The sequence below is a fragment of the Ambystoma mexicanum genome, chromosome 2q (genome assembly GCF_040938575.1).
Source record: "Ambystoma mexicanum isolate Mex_15411 chromosome 2q, UKY_AmexF1_1, whole genome shotgun sequence".
In the NCBI taxonomy this organism is placed as follows: Eukaryota; Metazoa; Chordata; class Amphibia; order Caudata; family Ambystomatidae; genus Ambystoma; species Ambystoma mexicanum.
Genome location: NC_090924.1, coordinates 638,083,775 through 638,104,833, shown reverse-complemented (window position 1 = coordinate 638,104,833; position 21,059 = coordinate 638,083,775). Strand labels below are relative to the sequence as shown.

The 21,059-nt window shown below is 43.7% G+C and overlaps 1 protein-coding gene across 8 annotated transcripts in view; it reads right to left on the bottom strand.

The window, feature by feature from the left end:
* Window positions 1-21,059, bottom strand: part of DEXI (Dexi homolog) — a 272,427-nt gene that overhangs the window by 161,960 nt on the left and 89,408 nt on the right. For 4 of the 8 annotated variants that reach the window (XM_069647810.1, XM_069647808.1, XM_069647811.1 and 1 more), the window contains exon 2: window positions 2,115-2,582. In XM_069647810.1, the coding sequence (XP_069503911.1) occupies window positions 2,265-2,534 (270 nt within the window). In that variant the 5' untranslated portion in view covers window positions 2,535-2,582 and the 3' untranslated portion in view covers window positions 2,115-2,264. Of the gene's footprint in view, window positions 1-1,973; window positions 2,583-21,059 lie in introns of those variants that run through there. The other 4 variants (XR_011303286.1, XR_011303287.1, XR_011303289.1 and 1 more) reach the window with 3 other exon arrangements.

Below are 21,059 nucleotides of genomic sequence, written 5' to 3'. Positions count from 1 at the left end.
ACGCTGAAGAGGCGAACCGTAGACAACGTGGCGGGGAATTCAATGGCGTCCCGCGCGCTACCGATCCCACAGCCTCCAGGAGGGTTGGCGTGCGACAGTCCTCTCCAAGACACCTTACGTCCCAACGACCCTCACTAGTAGGGCGGCTGGGACGTCCCACCATCTGTTCCGCATTTATCAAAGCTATGCAAACATTTCATTATTTCTATTGGTGCTGGTGTGTGAAGCCATACCCTAGGGTAACATCACATCTAAATGAAGCAACCAAAGTTGAAGTAGTCAAACTGAAGGTTGAATTGTGGAGGTTTGTACCAGCGGGGCTGCCATTATATCCTAATCATGTGCAGGAAAGAAGTGTTTGTTTCCCAGTACCATACAGTGAATGATTTCAAACAGACCTGTTTTCCTGAGATTCAGCCTATGGTTTGTGGAATACAGCCTGGCTGGGTCACTTAATCTTTTTTTCTGTACCCAACACTGAAGAGTTACCCTGCTTTAAACTAGAGATCATTATTTTAGTTTCATATATAAAGCTAGACTGTACTAATTTCATACTCCAAGCTTCCTGTCTTAACAAAATAGGGCAAAATAGGGTTCTGTTATAAATGACTCACTTGTTTGACATTTTGCTGCATATCTCATAAGTGAATGTTTTATGCAAGCTTCATTAGTGTGTGGGGGGCCTACCAGCCTTGGGTTAACAATAGCAGGAGAGGGCACTTGCCCAAACACCAAAGGAAGCTAACAGATCTGCACGTTCTAGCACCTTTATGCACCTGTAAATCAATTGATTGGCTTTAGAATATATGGAACTCAGGGCTTTGTAGCCCCTCGTGTCCCGTGGGCAGAGGTGTTGCTAGGTGTGGAAACGATCTGGAGCTACTCGAATGGTGGGACAATCGGGACTAGCTAGCCTTTTCGTTGTAGCTCCTGAGCTTCTATCCGGGGCTACAACCAAAAGACCCAGGGCTATAGCCCCCTCAGCCGCCCCCCTCCCAGCTAGGCCTCTGCCTGTGGGTGCTATGCCAATCACATATTCTACACAAAATGATGTAGGAAAAAGGAAAAAGCAAACCCAATAGGAGCAGGCAGGCAAGAGGAGGAAGAATATGCAGGGAGAAAGAATCTTTGGTGAAAGGGGAAGGCAAGTGGAGCAGGCGATAAGAGTCTGGGCAGGTAGTAGGGAGAGAAGGCAGTGTGAGCACAGTAGAAGCAAGAAATAGAGGTGGTAGTAGTTGCAGGATGAGCCAAAGGACGCAGTGAATAGGAAAATATGTAATGAGGCAGTAGAACAGGGCCAGGCAGTAGTGATCACAGTAGAAGACAGCAGTGACAGGGCAGGGGGGAGTACGAAGGGGGCTTAGTAGAACTGTAGAAGGAGGTTGCCCAACAAGAGGCAGCAGTAGCATGGAATAGGAGCAGGTTGTAGGTGGTAGGGGCTGGAAGGCCCAGTAAGAGGAGTCGGTATAAACAAGAAATAGGAGAAGATAGTAGTGAAAGCAGGAGTCCGTTTGATCAGGGAATTAGATTTTAGTTTGTGCAGTTATTAGCAACAGTCAGCAGTGGGGAGAAGCGCAAGGTCCACAGTTCAAGCAGTGAAGTGAGAGGAGAATGGTGGCAGAGAGAGCAGCTTAGTTCTGCTAACAAGGCAGAAGGTTATATGTCAAAAATGAATCAGTAAGAGGCAAGGTTCACTGTTCTTGCCAATGCAAAGAAAGCTGCCTACGCAAAACAAATTACACACCATTGCAGCCAAAACATAAACACAATGGAAAAAAGATGATCTATTTGTATTCATGCAATAGCCTTAGAGACATAGCTCAAGAAAATCTCAACAACAAAAGACAACGGTGTGTGGGTTACATGCCTGGAACATTGACACACACATTTTAGATGTACTGGACAACTAGGTAGAGAAAATACTTGAAGTGTTAGGTTCGCTGCTATAAGATGATTTAAAGAAACATAAGGACTTACTGTACAATTAGTTTATTGCAAGCGAGCCAGCCGGGCAACAGTAGGGAGCCTTCCAAAGCCACATAGGTTTCAAGCTACAATGCCCATCCTCTAATAAAGATTTGTCGATTTCCACATCTGAAGCAAGCCTACAGAAATTCGCTACAAACAAGTCTGTGCTCCTCTTGCGTTGGAGCCATTTTGTGAAAAAGCGTCTTCGTGTTGCCATATTAGGCACAAAAGTACCACAGCGTGTTCCTCCTGCAACAGACATCCTGGGGGGAAAAAAAGTGTTTCAGGGTCTGCGTTTATTCCAGGTAGCCATCAAACACATCCAGCTCATTGTCCATCTCATAGATCCCCGAGCCAGGGTCAGACAGCACACCTAGATCCACCAAAGCTTGGTCCATATCTTCGGGAAGAAACACTATCCCCACATTGAGGACGATATACTCCATCAGGAAGGCATAGTAAAGAATCAAAACATTCACAAAGAACAATCCCACGTAAAACATATAGGGTGGCTCATTTAATTCCAAGCTAAGGGAATCCAGGTGTGCATAAACCGCGGTGGGCATGCAGAAGGGTAGCGTCACAGCTGGGCTGAACCAGATCCTCTTCAACTTCTAACAAACAGAGAGAAGGAGAGAAATTAGAAAAAGTAGTAAGTGTTCTTGACATGGGAAGACATATGGCACACATTATAAAGCATCACAGACACAAATGTATGCCGCAAGCACAGAGAAAGGGTAAAAAGTATTACACCGCCCCACCCCAATATTGTTTGTAGGATGATGCACAAATAGCCAAGGGTAGAATCTAAGTGATGTACTTTTTTTTATTTATCGCTTGCGTGGTTGGTAATGAGAGCTTCCCCTCGATGCAGTGCTGGAGCAGTCTTCAATCCAAGCAGCGTATCTTAAAGAACGTATCCCTTTCCAGAGAAAGAAAATCTCTGTACTCTGGGAATCCAGTTCACAGCTGTTACCGGTTAGATCTTAAGATCGTAACAGCTATTGTTGTGCATGAGTCAACGACACACAAACAAGCGACACATTGTGCCCTCACTCTTAATTGCTGTTCAGCACACTCAAACTTAACAGCTCACAACATCTCTCTATAGAGTCAAAAATAGGTTCTTCCCTCAAGAAGCGGTTTCATATGTGTGTAGGATAGTCCATTTGTGGCAAGTCACACATTGCACAGTGCCACCTAGTAGCCATCGCTGCAAGCTCACCTCAAGCATTTCTTTTTTTAAAGCAACCATTACTTTATTGGTGTTACATTTATGTATGGCGCATGTGGACATCTCCGTTTAAGCTTTTTTTTTTTTTGTTTTTTTTTTAAATGTGCCCAATCGACATGCCATTTCAAAGTAGAAATCCTAGGTAAAATGATTCAGTATTATTTAACTCAAAACCACTTTATAGTCAACAGCTAAAATTAGATATGAAAATCAGGAAAAGCAAAGGGGACCACATTTGTTCACATATATACCAATGTACATATAGACTGATGAGAACTAATGATAGCATAGACCTCTCAATCAAATATGCAAGATAAGGTGATCACTTGGCAGAGGTTCAGAGTAAGGCGATTTTCCTTTCCCTGTAAAGCAGGCCCAAAACGCAGACTTGCCACTAACCACTGGCTAGTGAGACTTGACTGTTGGAGAGGAAGAAATAGGGTGCTGTGTGCATGTGGAGAACTGAGCTAGTCGCTTGTATCATTACCAAGTATTTCACATACATAGGCAGTTCCATTGGTTTAACATATTGTTTCCTTTATAGAGGTCAGGGTGTAACATTCCAATCTTTTTCCTACAAGCCAAATGTTAAAGTAATGTGCCAACACTTCTGAATGGAGCTCAGTCAGCAAACGGAAAACAATTCTGCACAATTTCTCATGCGCGTGCATTCGCTACCTATTGAATTAAAATTTGTAACAACCTCTCCAAACAGATCACCATGTTCAATGAACCCAGAGTCGTAGGTCCTTCTTTCAGTCATGGAACACCTGTGATGTTGGAAAACTGAGTTACGTAAACAGTGCCTGACTGGACACACTATGGACCCCTAGATAATGCCTCATCACAAGGGCAGCTTGCTGAATAGCTCACCTTGTCGCGTTTTCACCACACTGAAACAGACCGCATTCAAATACGTCTTGCCCCTTTACTGAACTCCTTTTTCTTCTTTTTGGGTTGCATATCTAGGTCACACGTGCAGAACCCTTAGGGAATCAGGAGTGGTCAGGAGGAAACCCTGACCATCCTCACAGAGAAATAAATGGGCCTCCCAAATGCACTTGTATAGGATGCCGAGTCCGATTTTGGGACCCCAAGCACAAACAAGAGAGCCCTTTCCCCATGAACTTGGCAGGCAGAGTACTGGTGAAGGTATAAGCCATTATCTCCTCGCCCCAACCCCAATATGGTGGGCCTGGACCACAATATTGAGTGTCTGCCGCTGCAAATGAATTCTAAAACACCTAGCAGTTATGAGGAGGAGGGAGCCACGCACCTGGGCCGGCGAGGACACCACAGGGCAAAGAATAATCACAGCTCACGAAGCCAGGAGGGAAAAGACCCATGATGAACAGGAATAAAGCAGAACCTGCATGGACCAAGTCAAAGGAGAAAGAAAGGGAGAGACGTACAGAATAAGTAGCAAACAGATGCTGTAGTGGCCAAGCCGAGAGAACCACACAGGAAAAATGTACAGGCCCAAGGTTCCATAGAGAAGTAGAACTGCGAAACGAAAAAGGTGCTCGATACATATGAGAGGCAACAAAGTCTGGACACTATATTACCACAAAGAGAAGAAAGTGTTGTGTATATCCCCTGGACTAAGCAAGAGTAAAAAATAAATAAAGAGAGGATAGTCCCTAGGGACTTTAGGCTAGATATTGATGGCAGCAGCAAGGTCACCAGCTTAAGCCAATTAATTTTGTATGGCTTTGAGAACCCAGGTTGGGCGGTGGGAGGGCTAAGCATAATCGTACCATTAAGTATCTAGATACTACCTATCTGCAACAGGTCTAGAAAGACCCTAGGGAAAGAGGGCCAATGACAAAGCAAAGCAATGGAGCGAACCCTCGAGGCCTCAAAGGATACACCTACAAAATGGAGGCATCCTCACGCCACAGACGCAACACAAGGCAAAGATACAGATTAATGCAAGGGATTAACAACAAAGTGTTCTGGGCCACTGCAAACATCTGAGGCAGATCAACTTGATGAATATCGACGTGACCTAGAGATGGAGATTTACACTAGAGACATTGGACTCTTGGTCCTTTCATAATATATATCAATAATTACAGTTCATCAAATCCAGACTTGTTTTGCTATAGGAATTTCCCTAATGTGTCATTTAGAGCATTCTCTAGGTTCAATAGGAGTTTACTGTACACTACCTGTACCCTAGGCACAAGCCAGGAACCAAGTCTTCAAGTCAGGGAAGGGAGTAAGGAAGGTTTGAGAAAGAGGTGAATATATCCTACAGGTCAAGGATCCTTCTCTATTACTTTTATGCAAAGGACCGACCGCAAATGATAGATCTTTGAAGTTCTAGAGAGGATCCTGTTAACGTGTAGTATATCATTGCCAGGATAGCCTTTGGTTTTATGGATTCCCACTGCCTGCACCAATATTTTAATTGTAAGTGATTGTGTTAGACACATCCTACTGATTACAAGTGTACATACCTTGCTCTTTGTGACAGTTGCAAAACGGTGGGCATGGACCAAGTGAACATTTGCTTACTGTTGAATGATCAGGATTAAGACGTCAGTTTTAAAAGATTTTTTGGGTGCAATATTTCTGACTACATTCATACATTTATTTTTTCTATAGATTAAAAAAAGTTGCAGGTAAACTTTGTCCATATCTATTCAAAGAAAAATGCACATTACCTCTCAGATGCCTGTAAAGAGCTTGGTTCTTGCATACTAGCCAATTTCCACTTTTACCTTAACAATGGCAGCTCCTGTTATTGATGACCTAAGCCACAACTCTCAGGCCATTTAGAGAGCTAAGAAAAACAATGTACTACAAAAGAGAACCTCCAAACTAGCTGTTGTAAAGAATTGTACAGTATATGCAGTAAGGTATAAAACAAGAGGCAAATGCAAGCAGAAGAAACTTGCACGAAATTTAATAAATTAATGCATTTAATAAAGTGAACCCTTTAATCATTTTAAAGGACTATGGCCAACAATCCCCCCTCCCTTTATAGCCCCCCCAAAGGTCCACAAGGTGGCTCAGTGTACCTTACCTTAATGAGTCATGAGAGCCAGCCCCGCCAGGAAACCTTGCGGTAGAAAACCAAGTATTTTAGGGGGCTCACAATACAATGGATGCTTTCCATGTGCCCCACATCATTCTTGAAAAGTAGCCGAGTGGTGGGAAAAAGCCCTTCTGGTGGACAGTCTTTGGTCATCCTGGACTTCAATTTCTGCTTTGGATAACAACAATAACTCCAGAACGCCTTGCTGCTCAACCCCCAAACTGACAGTTTGAAGAAGGAGTCTTGACACAGTTGTAGAAAAAGTAGGAAGGGGGGGTGGGAGTGCAGGAGTAATTATTTCCCATGTCACTGCAAGACCCCTGAAAGCGAGAGAACCAGCTCCTCATGGGTAAAATGGGGGCTACCAGAAATGCCTTTGTATGGCCCTGCCCGGTCTTGCTGAGAACCTGGGGAAATGGGGGTAAGGGAGGCACAAAGGAGACCGTTTGACAGGGAATCTGCAGAGAATCCCAAGCCGAAGGACCTGGAAACAATTCAATGAAACAGTATTAACTCTGTATGTAAATAGATCGATATAAAGTTCCCCGAACTTGGCACATATTGATGAGAAGGTCTCTGTTGACAGGGTCATAACCAGATGTAAGGGAGGCTTCCTGCTGAGCCCATCTGCAACTGTGTTCAGGACTATTATATTTATTTGCACCCGGGGAAGGGCGCTCCGCCAATCAGGTGGTTGTAAAAGCGCGCGAGAACAATCCCCGCCCGCTGTCCGAGCCACCCGAGGCCCTTCCTGGTGCAGTTGCTTTTGTTTTTTTTTATCATTGCGGGAAGGCAACAGGGACCCTCTCCCAGTTGCCTCCTCACCCCACTCCACGAACCTGCGCGGCCGGGAGCTCCTGCCGGCTGGCCGCCACCATAGACATGGAAAAGGGACAAAGTCCACATGGTGGCAGCCATCTTGTTTATTTTTTCATCAGGAGATCGGCTGCGCCAGCAGCAAGGATCTCCCGGTGAAATATTTTGAATGCCATTCACACCCTGGAGAACCCTGGGGTGCGAATGGATTTCATGCCCTGTCAGTTGAGCGGACGTGGCCTTTAACAGCCCACAGACCTTAGCTCAGGTTGACGGGCCGTTAAAGGCCATTTCCGCCCAACTAGCAGGGCCAGAAAGCCATATTGATGTCAAAGACCGCTCATTCCTGCCCACCCCACTCCACTCCGCTATATGTCCACTGCCAACTTCATCCTGGAATGGAATCCTCCAAGTCTGTTCAAGTTCGCTTTTATTACTATGTTGTCTGTCTGAATTCTAATTTCTCTGCCTAGCAGGAGTGGAGCAAAGCCCAGTGGGGCACAAAAGACTGCTGCAAGCTCCCACCAGTTCAATTATCTAGTGGCTTCTCAGTGAGACCACTTCCCCTGAATTTGATGAGTCATTGCAGCTCCCCTTCCAAGAAGGCTGGCATCTGTTAGCAGTACATGGAGCTGATCGGGTGGTGGGTCCAGAAGCGTTTCTCTGGCCAGATTACTGAGATTTACCTACCACTGCACCTGCTCTATGACCCTGCCTATCAAGAGGTATCCTGCACTTATTTTGCCTCGACTGGCCCAAGTGATTGACCATCTGCTTTAGAGGATATCCACCCCATCGAATGACAAAACATTGTGGATGCTATTAGTGCCTGTACTCTTCTGTGGGCAGCAGGGCCTCAATGCCCCGAATATATGCGAGCTGATATTGCCTGTCCTGGCACTGGGAAGAAAATACATTCCCATATCCTTCCTGAGTGTAGCTCTGATGAAATCCAGGCTTTGTGTTGGATGCAAAAATTCACCAAGAAGCCTAGCTGAGCTAGCACTTTGCATACCCTCTGGGCCCATTCTATCACCTTTGTTTCTAATCTGCTGACAATTAACCAGTCGTCCAAGGAGGGATGGATCTGAACTTGCTCCTTGTAAGAAAGGGCCGTTGCGGTTGCAAAAAGTTTTGTAGATCTATTTTAGACAAAAAGGCAGCACCTTGCATTGAAAATGCTTTCCCAGAATGGCGAACCAGGGAAATCTCTGGTGAGCGCTTGATTAGCACATGTCAACAGCCATCTCGCAGGTCTGGGGCCCATCTGAAATTGACCGGGATGAATGGCAAATTTATGTGTAGAGTTTCCATGACAAAGTAGACATCTAGTACCAAATGTTCAGTGCCAGGCGGTGTTCACCATATTACTTGGGTACCTGAACCAAATGCTCGACATTGTTCTTACTGTGGGACCTATACTAATGCATCCTTCAGTAAGTGATCTTTTACTATGTCCTGTAATATCCTCCTGTCCTCTGGCTCCTTCGGTGTCAGTCGTCACTTAATGATCTTGGCAATGAGTTGTAGTCCGTTTCAGGGAATACCCTATTGAAGTTGCCCAAGCACCCTTGATCATCGCTCCCCAGACTCGAACAGAGATGGTCAACCTACCTCCCATCACCTGGGGAGCGTGACAGTTCAGATTGCTGACTGTTTGGCAGTAACTAAGGTGGTTAACTGTTTAGAACTTGGGGAATATAACAACAAACAGGGTATGTGTGTGAAAAAAAAGAAAGAAAGAACCACGGGTAAGCCGTTGGTATCCTTTTAACCGTTAACAGGATGAACGTAGTATCACAAAAACAACGGTTTTGTAGGAAAGGTGACTCAAAGGGATTCTATACGTGGGAGAAAAATTGTATAGAAACACTCGGCCAGAGTGGGAGAAGGGGAGGGGAAAGATGGAGTCAAGGAGGACAGTTCCTCAACGTACCTGTCCCTAGGGAAAGACACCCTGTCCTTAGAGGGAGTGCCTATCCCTAAGTTGTGTGTGTGCTGGCGCCTGTCAGGCAGAGAAAGAGGAGAGGGCTCACCCTATACAACTAAACTGTTGCCTTGCGTGGTAGTTCAAAGCACATAGAAACGCACAAAATGTGGGAAGTTTTTATTCCATCTTCAAATTAGTCAAAAATTCCAATGGTTCAGGCGATTCCAAGTTCATGTTTTGTTCAGCAATGTCCAGAACTGGGGATTAGATTCTGTCGTTGGCTGGAGGTGGTTGCAGAGACCAAGGAAAAGGTCAACTGTCTGTTATTCCTTCTCTCGTGTCAATTTTAATATTTGCCCATAGGTCGCTTGAGCAGGAATTCCTAGCAGTTTGAATGCTGAAAAAGCCTGGGAACAGGAAAAGGTAAAATGGCCGTGGGGCCTAGGGGTGTAGAGACGGCTCTTGTAAAAATACACACTTTCACCATGAGTGTGCGTAACAGCAATTATCTGAAGCAATATCCTTTTCTTCTTATTGAGGATATTTGTCATAGGTCATGAGAGTCCTCATGACCTCTGGGGTCGACCGGTTTCAATGGCTTGTGTAGCTGTAGCCATCTTCTTCAGGACGTGATTATCAGGGGTGGACAAATCCAGAAGTTCAGAACTGCTGAACTGGATCGGGCGTCTCCTTTATACCAACAACTGGTGGGAGAGGCAACTCCGATCGGGTGTTGGCAGACAACACTGGAATGAGGATGTCTGCTGGAGCCTCAGCGGGTGCATAGAGTGCTCACGAGCAGTGTACAGCTTCCAAAATGCATATGCATTTTGGAAGCTGTACACTGCTGAAGAAAATGGCTACAGCTACACAAGCCATTGAAACCGGTCGACCCCAGAAGTCATGAGGGCTCTCATGACCTATGACAAATATCCTCAATAAGAAGAAAAGGATATTGCTTCAGATAACTGCTGTTACGCACACTCATGGTGAAAATGTGTATTTTTACAAGAGCCGTCTCTACACCCCTAGGCCCCACGGCCATTTTACCTTTTCCGGTTCCCAGGCTTTTTCAGCATTCAAACTGCTAGGAATTCCTCCTCACGCGACCTATGGGCAAATATTAAAATTGACACGAGAGAAGGAATAACAGACAGTTGACCTTTTCCTTGGTCTCTGCAACCACCTCCAGCCAACGACAGAATCTAATCCCCAGTTCTGGATATTGCTGAACAAAACATGAAATTGGAATCGCCTGATCCATTGGAATTTTTGACTAATTTGAAGATGGAATAAAAACTTCCCACTTTTTGTGCGTTTCTATGTGCTTTGAACTACCACGCAAGGCAACAGTTTAGTTGTATAGGGTGAGCCCTCTCCTCTTTCTCTGCCTGACAGGCGCCAGCACACACGCAACTTAGGGATAGGCACTCCCTCGAAGGACAGGGTGTCTTTCCTTAGGGACAGGTACGTTGAGGAACTGTCCTCCTCGACTCCATCTTTCCCCTCCCCTTCTCCCACTCTGGCCGAGTGTTTCTATACAATTGTTCTCCCACGTATAGAATCCCTTTGAGTCACCTTTCCTACAAAACCGTTGTTTTAGAACTTGGGGAAACCAGGTTTATTCCTAGGGAATCCCATAGACCAGTGAAAACTCCTAAAAGGCTATGGCAATATTTCTTAGATGCCCTTCAAAGTTTTTGAATAGGTCTGATCCCCAAATAATTTCTTCACCATTCTAATTCAGGTGCGAAAAGGAATTAACCCAGACATGGCATATGTAACAGTTATTTTTGCGGTGCATAGGCCTTCCATTCCCAGATATGCAAATGGCCCTTGCTGCTGCAACAGCCCCTCCAGACACGATCACTGCCTTGATTACATCCATTGCTGTATAAAATATCAGTTGAATCAATTGCTCTAAAAACTTCGGAATTTCACTACAATCACCCTCCTCCTCCTCGACCTTGTATATTTGTTGCATGCCTTGGAGAAGAGCAGGATTAATAATACGGAGCATAGGTATATTTTACTAATGTTTAAACTAATGAATGTTTTGTCTTTTAAATTTGGATATATTTTATAGCATTTATCATCAAAATATCTATAAGAACAGCAAAAATTGGGGAATTGATTTTTAATAATTGCAATATTGTAGGTTTGTATATTAATTTGATGCATAGTTAATAGTATAATGTATTTATTTTTTACTCTTTTCTATTGGGTGCAATGGTTTGATGTTAACCAAATCGCACTAATAAAAATAAAAACAAATACAAATCTTGTGCTGTGTACACTCCGTGCACCCCTGCTCTCAGACCCAGATTTAATCCTGCATAGAACTTTTAAGGCTGCATCTACCTTGCGGTCTCTGGCATCCCAAGGCGCCATGTCCACTGCCACCATGGATGGTTTGCCAGCCAACGTAGGCACCTTGGAATTCACCTTTACATGCTCTAGTAACTCCCGCTGACCTTTCTTCACTAGATACCTCTTAAGAGAAAGCATGGCACCATCACCTTTCCAGATCCTACCATTTTCTGGTTATGGCATTCTGGACTGTTTAAATGGGGAGTTGGTCAGTACCCTGCATCTCGTAGCAAATTAAAAATTCACCTCCTCCTCCCGCTCGCCTTCTTTTGGCTGGCAGTTCCAAAGTCTCCCACCTATGCTTTAACAAAGATGATCCGACTTCCTTAGAGCTGTACCTGCCCTTTCAGTCCAGATGCGAGTCCTCCCTCTCTAAATTTTGGGCACTCATCTCCTTGGCAGGAGCCTCCACTTCAGCATTGTCCATTCGTTTTGGTTTGCTCTTAGGCAGGCCCTGTAAGGGATCTTTGTTCCACTTGTAACAGGGCGCAGGAGTCCCTGTAGCGATGCCCTTGCTTGCGCCTCTGTCCCGCCAGGGCAGAACGGGAGAGCTCACTCTTCACCAAGGGGATTTAGGACTTTATCTTGAATTTCTTCTCCTATTGTGTGTTTTCATCTACATTTCTCCGCAGGTGGGCAATTAAAGCGGCTCAAGGAATTGCACAATTAGTGCAGCAATCCATCTTTTCTTTCTGCAAAAAAAAAAAAAACAAAAAAAATGGCTAGAGACATACAAGTAGCTGTCTTCAGGAACACGAGAGTGAAATACTTGCCTTAGCTCCTGGTTCCGGCGATCCACACTTCCTTGCACTCTCCCCGGCACACCCGAGGAACCGGAAGAGTGGCAGAAGCACATCATCCTGCACGCCCACAAGCCAGGCTTGCGACTCCTCCAGGAAAATATTTTGTGCCAGCCCCAGAGCCTTTACAACCTAGCCAACATACATTTGGGGCATTAGTGGGTGTTCCATACCACAGGGCCACCACACTGTGCCCATGACCAGCATCTTCAACTGGGCCACATGCTCCGCTTTGCATCCGAAGCAGGAGGATCGACGGGCCTACAGCGTCTTGTTAGAGGACCCAGAGGGCAAGGAGACAAGAAATGCCCACTCTTCTCAAAGGGTGTTTTTTGTTTTAATCTAAAGAAACATTCTGGTTGTGGGAGATGTCAGGGCCATGATCCCGTCAGCAGGGAACAAGACCCTCACAACCAGGGATAGGTGACATACTAAGGGGCATACCAGAGCCAGCCCTAAATCATGTGCGTTGTGCAAGGCTGGTACCATGGTCTCTTCCGCAATGCCAGTCAGCCTCTCCTCTGGCCAGAGTTCTCTATTGCCTTTTACAAACTGCACAGAATGCACCTGGGGTAACCAAGAAAACCCAAACAAGATTCAAGGCAATGGAATGAGAGACCAGGCACAGAATGCACTGGAATGTTTCTGCCAAAAAGATATGAGACACCGAACACTTAACCCACCAACTGCATATAGACTCTAGGGAAATGGTGGAGCAATAGAACTGCAGGGAAGCAAGGGTGGACAGAAATCTTCCCCAAGTCCAGCTGTGAACAATCTCACCAGCACAGGAAGAAAGCCACTAGAAGAACACGCAGTGGGAGCACATGACTGCCAATATACAAACAGAGACTGAAATGGGGGCGGGTTTAAAAGCATTCAAGGAGGAAATCCCCAACCCTCACAGGTAGTATAGCCAGAGTTTGAAAAGGGAAACCATAAAGGGGTGCTGGGCAACAAACGCTGAAACAGCACGGAGGGGATTTAATGGTGTACGGCTGAGGTCATGTGGAGCAGGCCAGATGGACCGTGGAGTGCTGTGGAGATTGCGTAAGTGGCCTGAGAGTACAGGTAAGGTATGTAGGGAATAGTGGCACCTGTCGAGCGTAGAGTGGTGAAGGGGTGATGCAAAAGATGAGAGAGAGAGAGAGAGAAAGAGAGAGAGAGAGAGAGAAAGAGAGAGAAAGAGAGAGAGAGAGAGAGAGAAAGAGAGAGAAAGAGAGAGAAAGAGAGAGAAAGAGAGAGAAAGAGAGAGAAAGAGAGAGAAAGAGAGAGAAAGAGAGAGAAAGAGAGAGAAAGAGAGAGAAAGAGAGAGAAAGAGAGAGAAAGAGAGAGAAAGAGAGAGAAAGAGAGAGAAAGAGAGAAAGAGAGAGTGGTGAGGGTGGAATGAATCAGGAAGAAAGTAGTTGGGAGATGCAAGCAGCGTGTGTAAGTAGAAGAGACAAAGGAGTAGGCAAGGATAATTGTGAGAGAGATGAGAGGAAAGGTGGGCAGATAGGGAGGAAAGAGGCAAAAGGAGAGAGGTGTAGGTAGTGCAAGGGACAAGAAAGGAGGAGAAAGGAGAGTGCTTAGGCGAGGGGGGAGAGAGAGAGAGAGAGAGAGAGAGAGAGCGAACAGAGGGAGGGGAAAGGAGGGAGAAAGATTGATAACAGAGATTAGAGAAACCCTGGTGCAATCAGTCAGCTGACCAAAAGGAAAGATTCATTTAGAAGAGGAAATTACTACAGAAAAGCCCATAGCCTTACGGTTTCAGTCCCAGAATAGAGAAAAAGACAGTAGGTGTTACCTTGCTTTAGGATACATCAGGGAATTACGTCTTGGGACTAGGGACTCCTGGGCTAGGGTGGAGGCTGCCCACATGGAGGCATAGGGACCAACTTTCTCTCACTCGTCCCAGTCTCCCCGACTAAATTTAAACATTCATTAAAGCATGATAAACCCGACATCTTTGTCTGGAGATATTTGAGGCCATCTGTGACAGGAGTCAAGTATCCAGCTCTGGATGGTGGCCAGAAACGACTTGCACTGACCGAAGAACTAACGGTTTGTAAGTGAAATGTCATAAACACATTCGGTTTTCTAACTTACAGCAATTGAGGAGTGGCAAGCTAGTGTCAAAGGGGGTTTACAAATTATCATTACTTCAAAATGAACATGTTGCTCTGAAAGACTATGCAAGTGTGTCGTTATAGAGGATTATGTAAGGAACTCATGGTGGCAACAGTAAAGACAGACAAGTGATCACAGTTCAAGGGTGTTTATTGAGTTTATTAAACTGTATAGTTAGGTTGGACAATTGCCTAATCTAAACCTAAATCTAAGATGGAGCAAGCTACGACCATCAAACAATAAGTTGATCCAAATGCAGTGAATAAATCTGCCTGCGTTGAAGCCGTTGCAACTATAGATTGTACACACATGAATAATCTGAATTACTTCAGTTTAATTGGGCACGTAGATTCCACGATTATGAAAGATGTAAGGCGTAATGGCAATAGTGTGGTCCAACATACCTGCGACCCATCCATCCAATGGAACTTACGCATGTTATAGAAAACGTGGTGGAAGACGATCTGACACCTAATTTTTGAAGGATGATGGTTCTTATGGGGCTGATAATATTCATCATACCCTTAAAGAGGTGGATGACCGTATTCACCTTACCTCTCCAACTCGATCAGCGCTCAATATGGTTTTAAAATTCTTTTGTCACTCTTTATGACAACTTATGGGATGAGGTAAGAGCACATATGATCATGCTTGCCAACATTGATATTAAGACAGAAGAACTGCCTATTACTCATCGTCCACTAGTTGCTAATTTCCTTGCACATGTAAATGAATTTCCTTTGAGGCAGAACATGCAAATTATATATCACTTGCCAATTGCAATTTCAAATAAATCTGGGAATGACTACTGCTAACAGCGAAGTCGTCAATCACCCTGTAACAACAAGGGTCTAAGTTCAGTTTTAAATGTCCGAGAGACAAATAAATCAGAGCTGAAGAAGGGTGGAAAGGAGATGCCCAAAGACTCTGGGCACGACTTTTCATACAAAGAAAAACAAAGAATCAGGATGAAAAAGAGAAATGCTTGTTAACGTACATTTCTAAAAAAAAAAAACTGACCATAATGGAATCATTGAAGGGTAAGAAAAATGGTCATCTTGAAATATCTGCTATTGCACAGTTATCACTACTGATTGAGAGGAAAGAGAGAGGGAGCCTGTTGGCAATTTTGGCCTCACCCACTGTGTAAAATGTCTTCGGCTAATAATGACGCAGGTAGCGCCACATGTGCAGTTTAAACAGATACAATGTATAATTCTGGGGAACCTTATAATCAGGTTTATACAATCGAGACAGGTACGACTCATGAAATAGAGTAGGGTGGGAAAAATCAATCCACTGTGTGCACGGCAATCCAGAGAGGGTTAGAGCTGCTTGGTTTAAGATTTCCATATAAGCAGCCAATAAATGTTGATAGAAGGGATTTCCAATGTTTACAGAGGGCGGATATATAGGATCTGTGAGGTGGCTAGAGATTCAGCAGCTAGCAGTGAATGCAGTATTAGGACTAAAGGAATGCTGGCTATTGATTCTCAGAAGGACGGTAATAACTCCTCTACACTACAATAAAATCTGGGTTCTCAAACGAATATCGTGAATTAGGTACGGATGAAATAAAGCAAACAGATAATCAGATGCAGAATTCAGCTCTGGTAGCTCTACTGAGTAGGAATGGTTATTGTGGGATTGTCTCTCGTAAGTTAGAACTGGGTGCTAAATCTATTCCTGTAATGGAACGTTTTAGAGAGAACTTCTCTACGCAGAATGTAACAACTATGTGCAAGGATCACATGTAAGTGTAAACCCGAATGATTACTTACGTTTGTATAAACCAACTGTGGCGGAGTAGAACGCTAAACATTTAAATGGTCATCTTGCTGAACAACACTCCACTAACTTTGGCAGAGAGAAAAGCTGTACCCTACCGGAGAGATCAAAGCCTACTGGAAACAATATGCCCTTCAGTATATTAAGAAATGCAAAAGGTTCTGGCAGTATGAATGGGGTTAAAATTAAGCATACCATTCCAGGATATCAAACATGTATGAATTAGGCGTTCAATCAAAATAAAATGAAAGGGTATCAATTAATGTTCACAAACATGTCGGAAAATGGTTACAATCTGTGCTTGAATTTAAGTAACGTTGTTTTGATTTTTGCAAAAATAACAAATCTGGGGGCTCCAAGTACAGTGGATACAGATAGAGTTGAATTCCCCGATCGGAAAAATACAAAAGTTGTTGTGTATTCCATTTTAACTCAAAATTGGTCTTTGAGTTAGTCCACACTGAAGGCAAAAACAATGTAATCTTGGCTTTACTGTGGACCATCTTGACCCAGTTAAGATGAAAGAACGGAGGAGTGAGAGAGTTGATGGGAAAGTTGCATGCATGCTTCCTGGTAGGACAAATGTGGATGTGGCATCTAACCACTGGCCTAGGACCAATATAAATAAAATCGATTGGTCTGCTCTCACCTCTTCTTTGTGGAGAACAACAAATTGGTAACAGTAAGAATCTGGAGGTACAACACAATGAAGAGTCCGAAGCTTTAACTATGGAATTAGTGTAAATGTGAACCAATGTTTTACAGTAATATTGTGGAATTCACAGGGTAATCTAAATGTTTTAACTAATCCGGAAGTAATGGTTAAAATTAGGGACTGTATGTGTGTTCTGCTACAAAAGACTTGGATGTGTTCTGCCCCCATTTTGGACGGTTTTGCTGTTTTCTGCCAACAATCAAAGTTTTGTGGCCAAAGGTCAGCCTGAAGGAGGTTCGGTTACGGCTATTCGGTTCTGGTCTGGTTTTCGAGATGATACCAACACTCCCATATGGTCCGTTAGCTGTGGTTATATCTAGACCGTCCATTCACATTGATGTGCCAATTATTAACATTCACTGGCATAAAGAAGTGGGGAATTCAAATGATTTTTAGGAAAGAATTATTGATTGTATTTGGTCTTGGCGTATGAAGGTTTCCAATGGATTAATACTTTTGCAGCTGACTTGAACGTAACTTTTTTACAATTCCTAATTTGGGATTCTCTCCCGGATACAAGTACTTCCGATCTCAAAGGTGTGGCAGAACATAAGTGGGTCACTGGTTTAGCCTCAGGTGGTTTAAAATATGTTGAATGGACAAGTCTGCGGAGCACCAACGGGGCAGTTCAACTGGCATCGAGGACAGAGCAAGTCCACATTGGACTATTATTTTGTGGATGAAGTACTTTAATCATCTTGCACTGAATGTATCATCTCAGATAATAAGTGGAGTGATCACTGTATAAATGTTTTTCAAAATGGCCTTGCATGCTAAGAATACGGGTGGACCTACCAGATTACAAGTTAATGGGGGAAAAGAATCAAGTCTGCTGGGCCCCCCATAATATTGGGTTACTTAATAATGTTATTCGCCATATGAACAGCTCGAGTTTGGAATGGAAAATTGAACAATTTAATGTAGTTCATTAAGACTCTACTGTTAATGTTTTGAAGAGTCAAATGGTCGGTAGTGGTGTTATACGAATTAGGAAAATACGTAGGCATATTTATGACAACTCCCTAGCATCCAGGAAAAAAAATAATGAGGAAGCATATCAAACAGAGCCTACAAATTAAGTTGTAGAAAATGAAAAAAGAAAATGTAACAAAACTTAAGCAAGAGTATAAGAACTACTGTAAATCTCGTAATGCCTTTCTAATGCAGCAGGATGCAGAACATGCTATACACTCGTCAAGAGGAATATCTGCTTCCTTCTAGGCTTTAGTCAATAGACATGATGCCCTGACTGATATGGTCCAGTTAAATTCAGTTCATGAGCACATATAGATTAAACATTTTGAGAAACTATATTCTTCAAATGAGAGTATTCAACGGGTTACTGGCTCTACTTCTGTTATACCCCTGGATGAAGAATGGAAGTTGAAAATTGATGTTCAGGAGGTCTGAGATTATTATGAAATGTAATACCTCCTGTGCTGCGGCTCCCAATGGTCTTACCAATAATATGCAATGTTGCCTTCAACGCATCCCAAATTACTGACATAGAGCCAACCGAATTCAAATTGTCCTTCATAAACAGGGATATCTCTGTTTCTATGTGTTTGACAAACTCTTAATCAGAGAGTAGCTGTACATTCGAACGCCATTGTTTCCTAGATCTTGAACCACTTGTAGATTCATCCAACAACAACATAATAGGAGCATGATCTGTAATTACTAAATCACCAATTTCAGCATTACAAATATCCCCACATATATCTTTAGTGACAAGGAAGAAATTAATACGTGAAAATGAATCATGCATTATTGAACAAAAAGTATATTTTCTACTCTTTTCATTAAGATATCTCCAAATGTAATGTAAATCCCATGTATCCACAAATCTTAAAATATATTTTCTTGCTTTAGCCTCAGCATAAGAATTAGCCCGAGTGGTCTTATCCATGTTCATATCAATTGTGGTATTGAAGTCTCCCCCCAACAATAATTTCTGTACAACTTAGTTGTTCCAAGACTCCATCTAGCCTTTCAAAGAAAGCAGCTTGGTTTACATTTGGCGCATATATATTCAGAATTGTCATGCATCTATTTTCAACCTGTAATTTTAAAGCGACAGATCTCCCTTCAGGATCGATGCATACACATTCAGTTGTACAGACCCTCCAGCTTATAGCGATCCTGCAAAATGCTGCGAAAATGGCCTTTTTGTGCATAATGTCGCGAAAAAGGCAGTTTTGTGCAAAAACAGCTTTTTTTAAAATAAAAATTAAATCTGCAAAAACGACTGTTTAAAAAAAATACTCAGAGTGGCAGGTTCTCAAAACTTTTTTTTTTTTAAACGCAAAAAGTTGCGCTAACACATCTCATCACTTGCGCCCCAAAAAGAAAAGAGCAGCCCAATCCAGAAAGGGACACCTGAATGGGCACATTTTATATGTGCACCCATTCAGATGGCCTTTTTCACCTCCTTGAGCAAATCAAGGGGCGTTTTTGCCAATTTAAAAGCGCATCCCACATTTTCAAGCAAGATGCACTTTTAAATGTGCAGAAATTGTAGGCAACCCTACATGCACGGGATGTGGGGTTGCCACTGCATAGCCGTGTCTTTCCTGACCGTCTTGCATTTCTTTTAAAAGTATGAACCACTGCTGTGTCGCTTGCATTTTTTGTTCCTCAAACAGGATAATCATGCATTTTTTGGGTCACATTTTTCTGTGGCAGAGCCCTAAAGGACCTGTCCCTGTGAAAGGCGCTGGGATCTTGCAGAACACTGTCAGGAGAGCGCTTCTATTCAAGGTACTACCCATTTTGACCCACTAAAATCGATTTGACCTATTTCGGCCAGGAACATTCAATCGATTTTTATTTTTAATAAATACAGAACATGTGCTGCGGAGGTGTCACCCGCTCCCTATGTACAGTATTTTTGGCCTTGGGGATTGCAGGGGTGTCCCCCGCTTCCTCAATATTGGAGGCAGGGGACAAAAACAAAAAAAACAAAAATTCAAAAAAAATAAAATAAAATAAAAGGAAGAACATGACTATAAAAGAATCCTGCAGAGTCAGATCCGACCCGTGTTAGAGAGATGGATCTGACACCGCAGGGTTCCAGGGGAAGTGGCAGCGACCAACCAGTTAAGTAGGGGAGGGGGTGGGTGGTGGAGAAAGGTACATTTTGGGTTGTTTGGCTGAAGCACAAATCAATTTGCGGCAAAACTGACTATGGTCAATTCTGCCGCAAATAATTACACTTCGGTCAAACAACCCAGAACCCTATTCAAGGCAGCTGGCCAGCGCACAATTTGCGCTACAGCTCAAGCCAGTGGAAATGCGTCGGTCACCTTTGAGAATAAGGGGACCTGCTCATTTCCAAAAAAGGGTTGTCTAAAAATAGCTTTTCCTCGGCTCTATTTTTAAATGCCCCATTTTTTGAGGATCTGGGTCAAAATGTACTTTTAAAAAAAATGAAAAAATTGTCAGACTATGAGAGGGAAAAGAGAGAGAGAGAGAGAGAGGGAGGGAGGGATGGGTGAGATTTGAAGTGATAGGCAAGAAAGCAGAGGGAGAGCAGTTGGTCAGAGGAGGAAGCGGCGCACAAGAGCAGAGGAAGCAGCGATGCGGTGGGCCAGAATTCTGAGAGCGAGCGGAGGTACAGAAAGTAGAGGGAGCGTGTGGTCAGTGAGCCAGAAAGCAGAGAGGAAGCAGTTGGCCGGAAAGAGGCAGTGAGCTGCAGATGGGGAAAAAAGATGAGGGAAGAGTGCGATAGAATGGGAAAAGGATGCAGAAGCAGCACAAAAGAATGAAGGACTGTATTTTGCCAGAGGAATTGAGAGTGTAAGGTGTGAGCTGGGAGTATGATTTGGAGTGTGCCAGGGGCTGGGATGTGCACATTTTGACTTGACAGTGACATAGCACGCGAGTATTTGTACGAGAGGCTCATGAATGCAAGTTGTGATGGGGAGTTGGTGAGAGGTGTTTGGGGGAATGGAGAACACAGCAGGGGAATATTTTCAGCATTACAACTGATAATGATCAATTTAGTTAATACTATTAAATGTGGGCTTGTTCCTTGCAAACCTGATGACTACAGCTACCAGAAGTCCTTGCAGCAGAATCAACATTGATTGTTAACACCTGCACTTGCTGTGAGCTGCAAGCTAAGACTGCCTCCCTGACAATGTGAAAAGCACAGAAACCGGTAGGAGAAGAACACCAGTGGCTGAGTAGGTTAACTGTGCAGGGAACTGGAGTGCCCCCCTCTCCTCTTTTTCATACTATTAAATAGGCATGCACATTAAACCAAAAATGTAGCCAAATCAAAC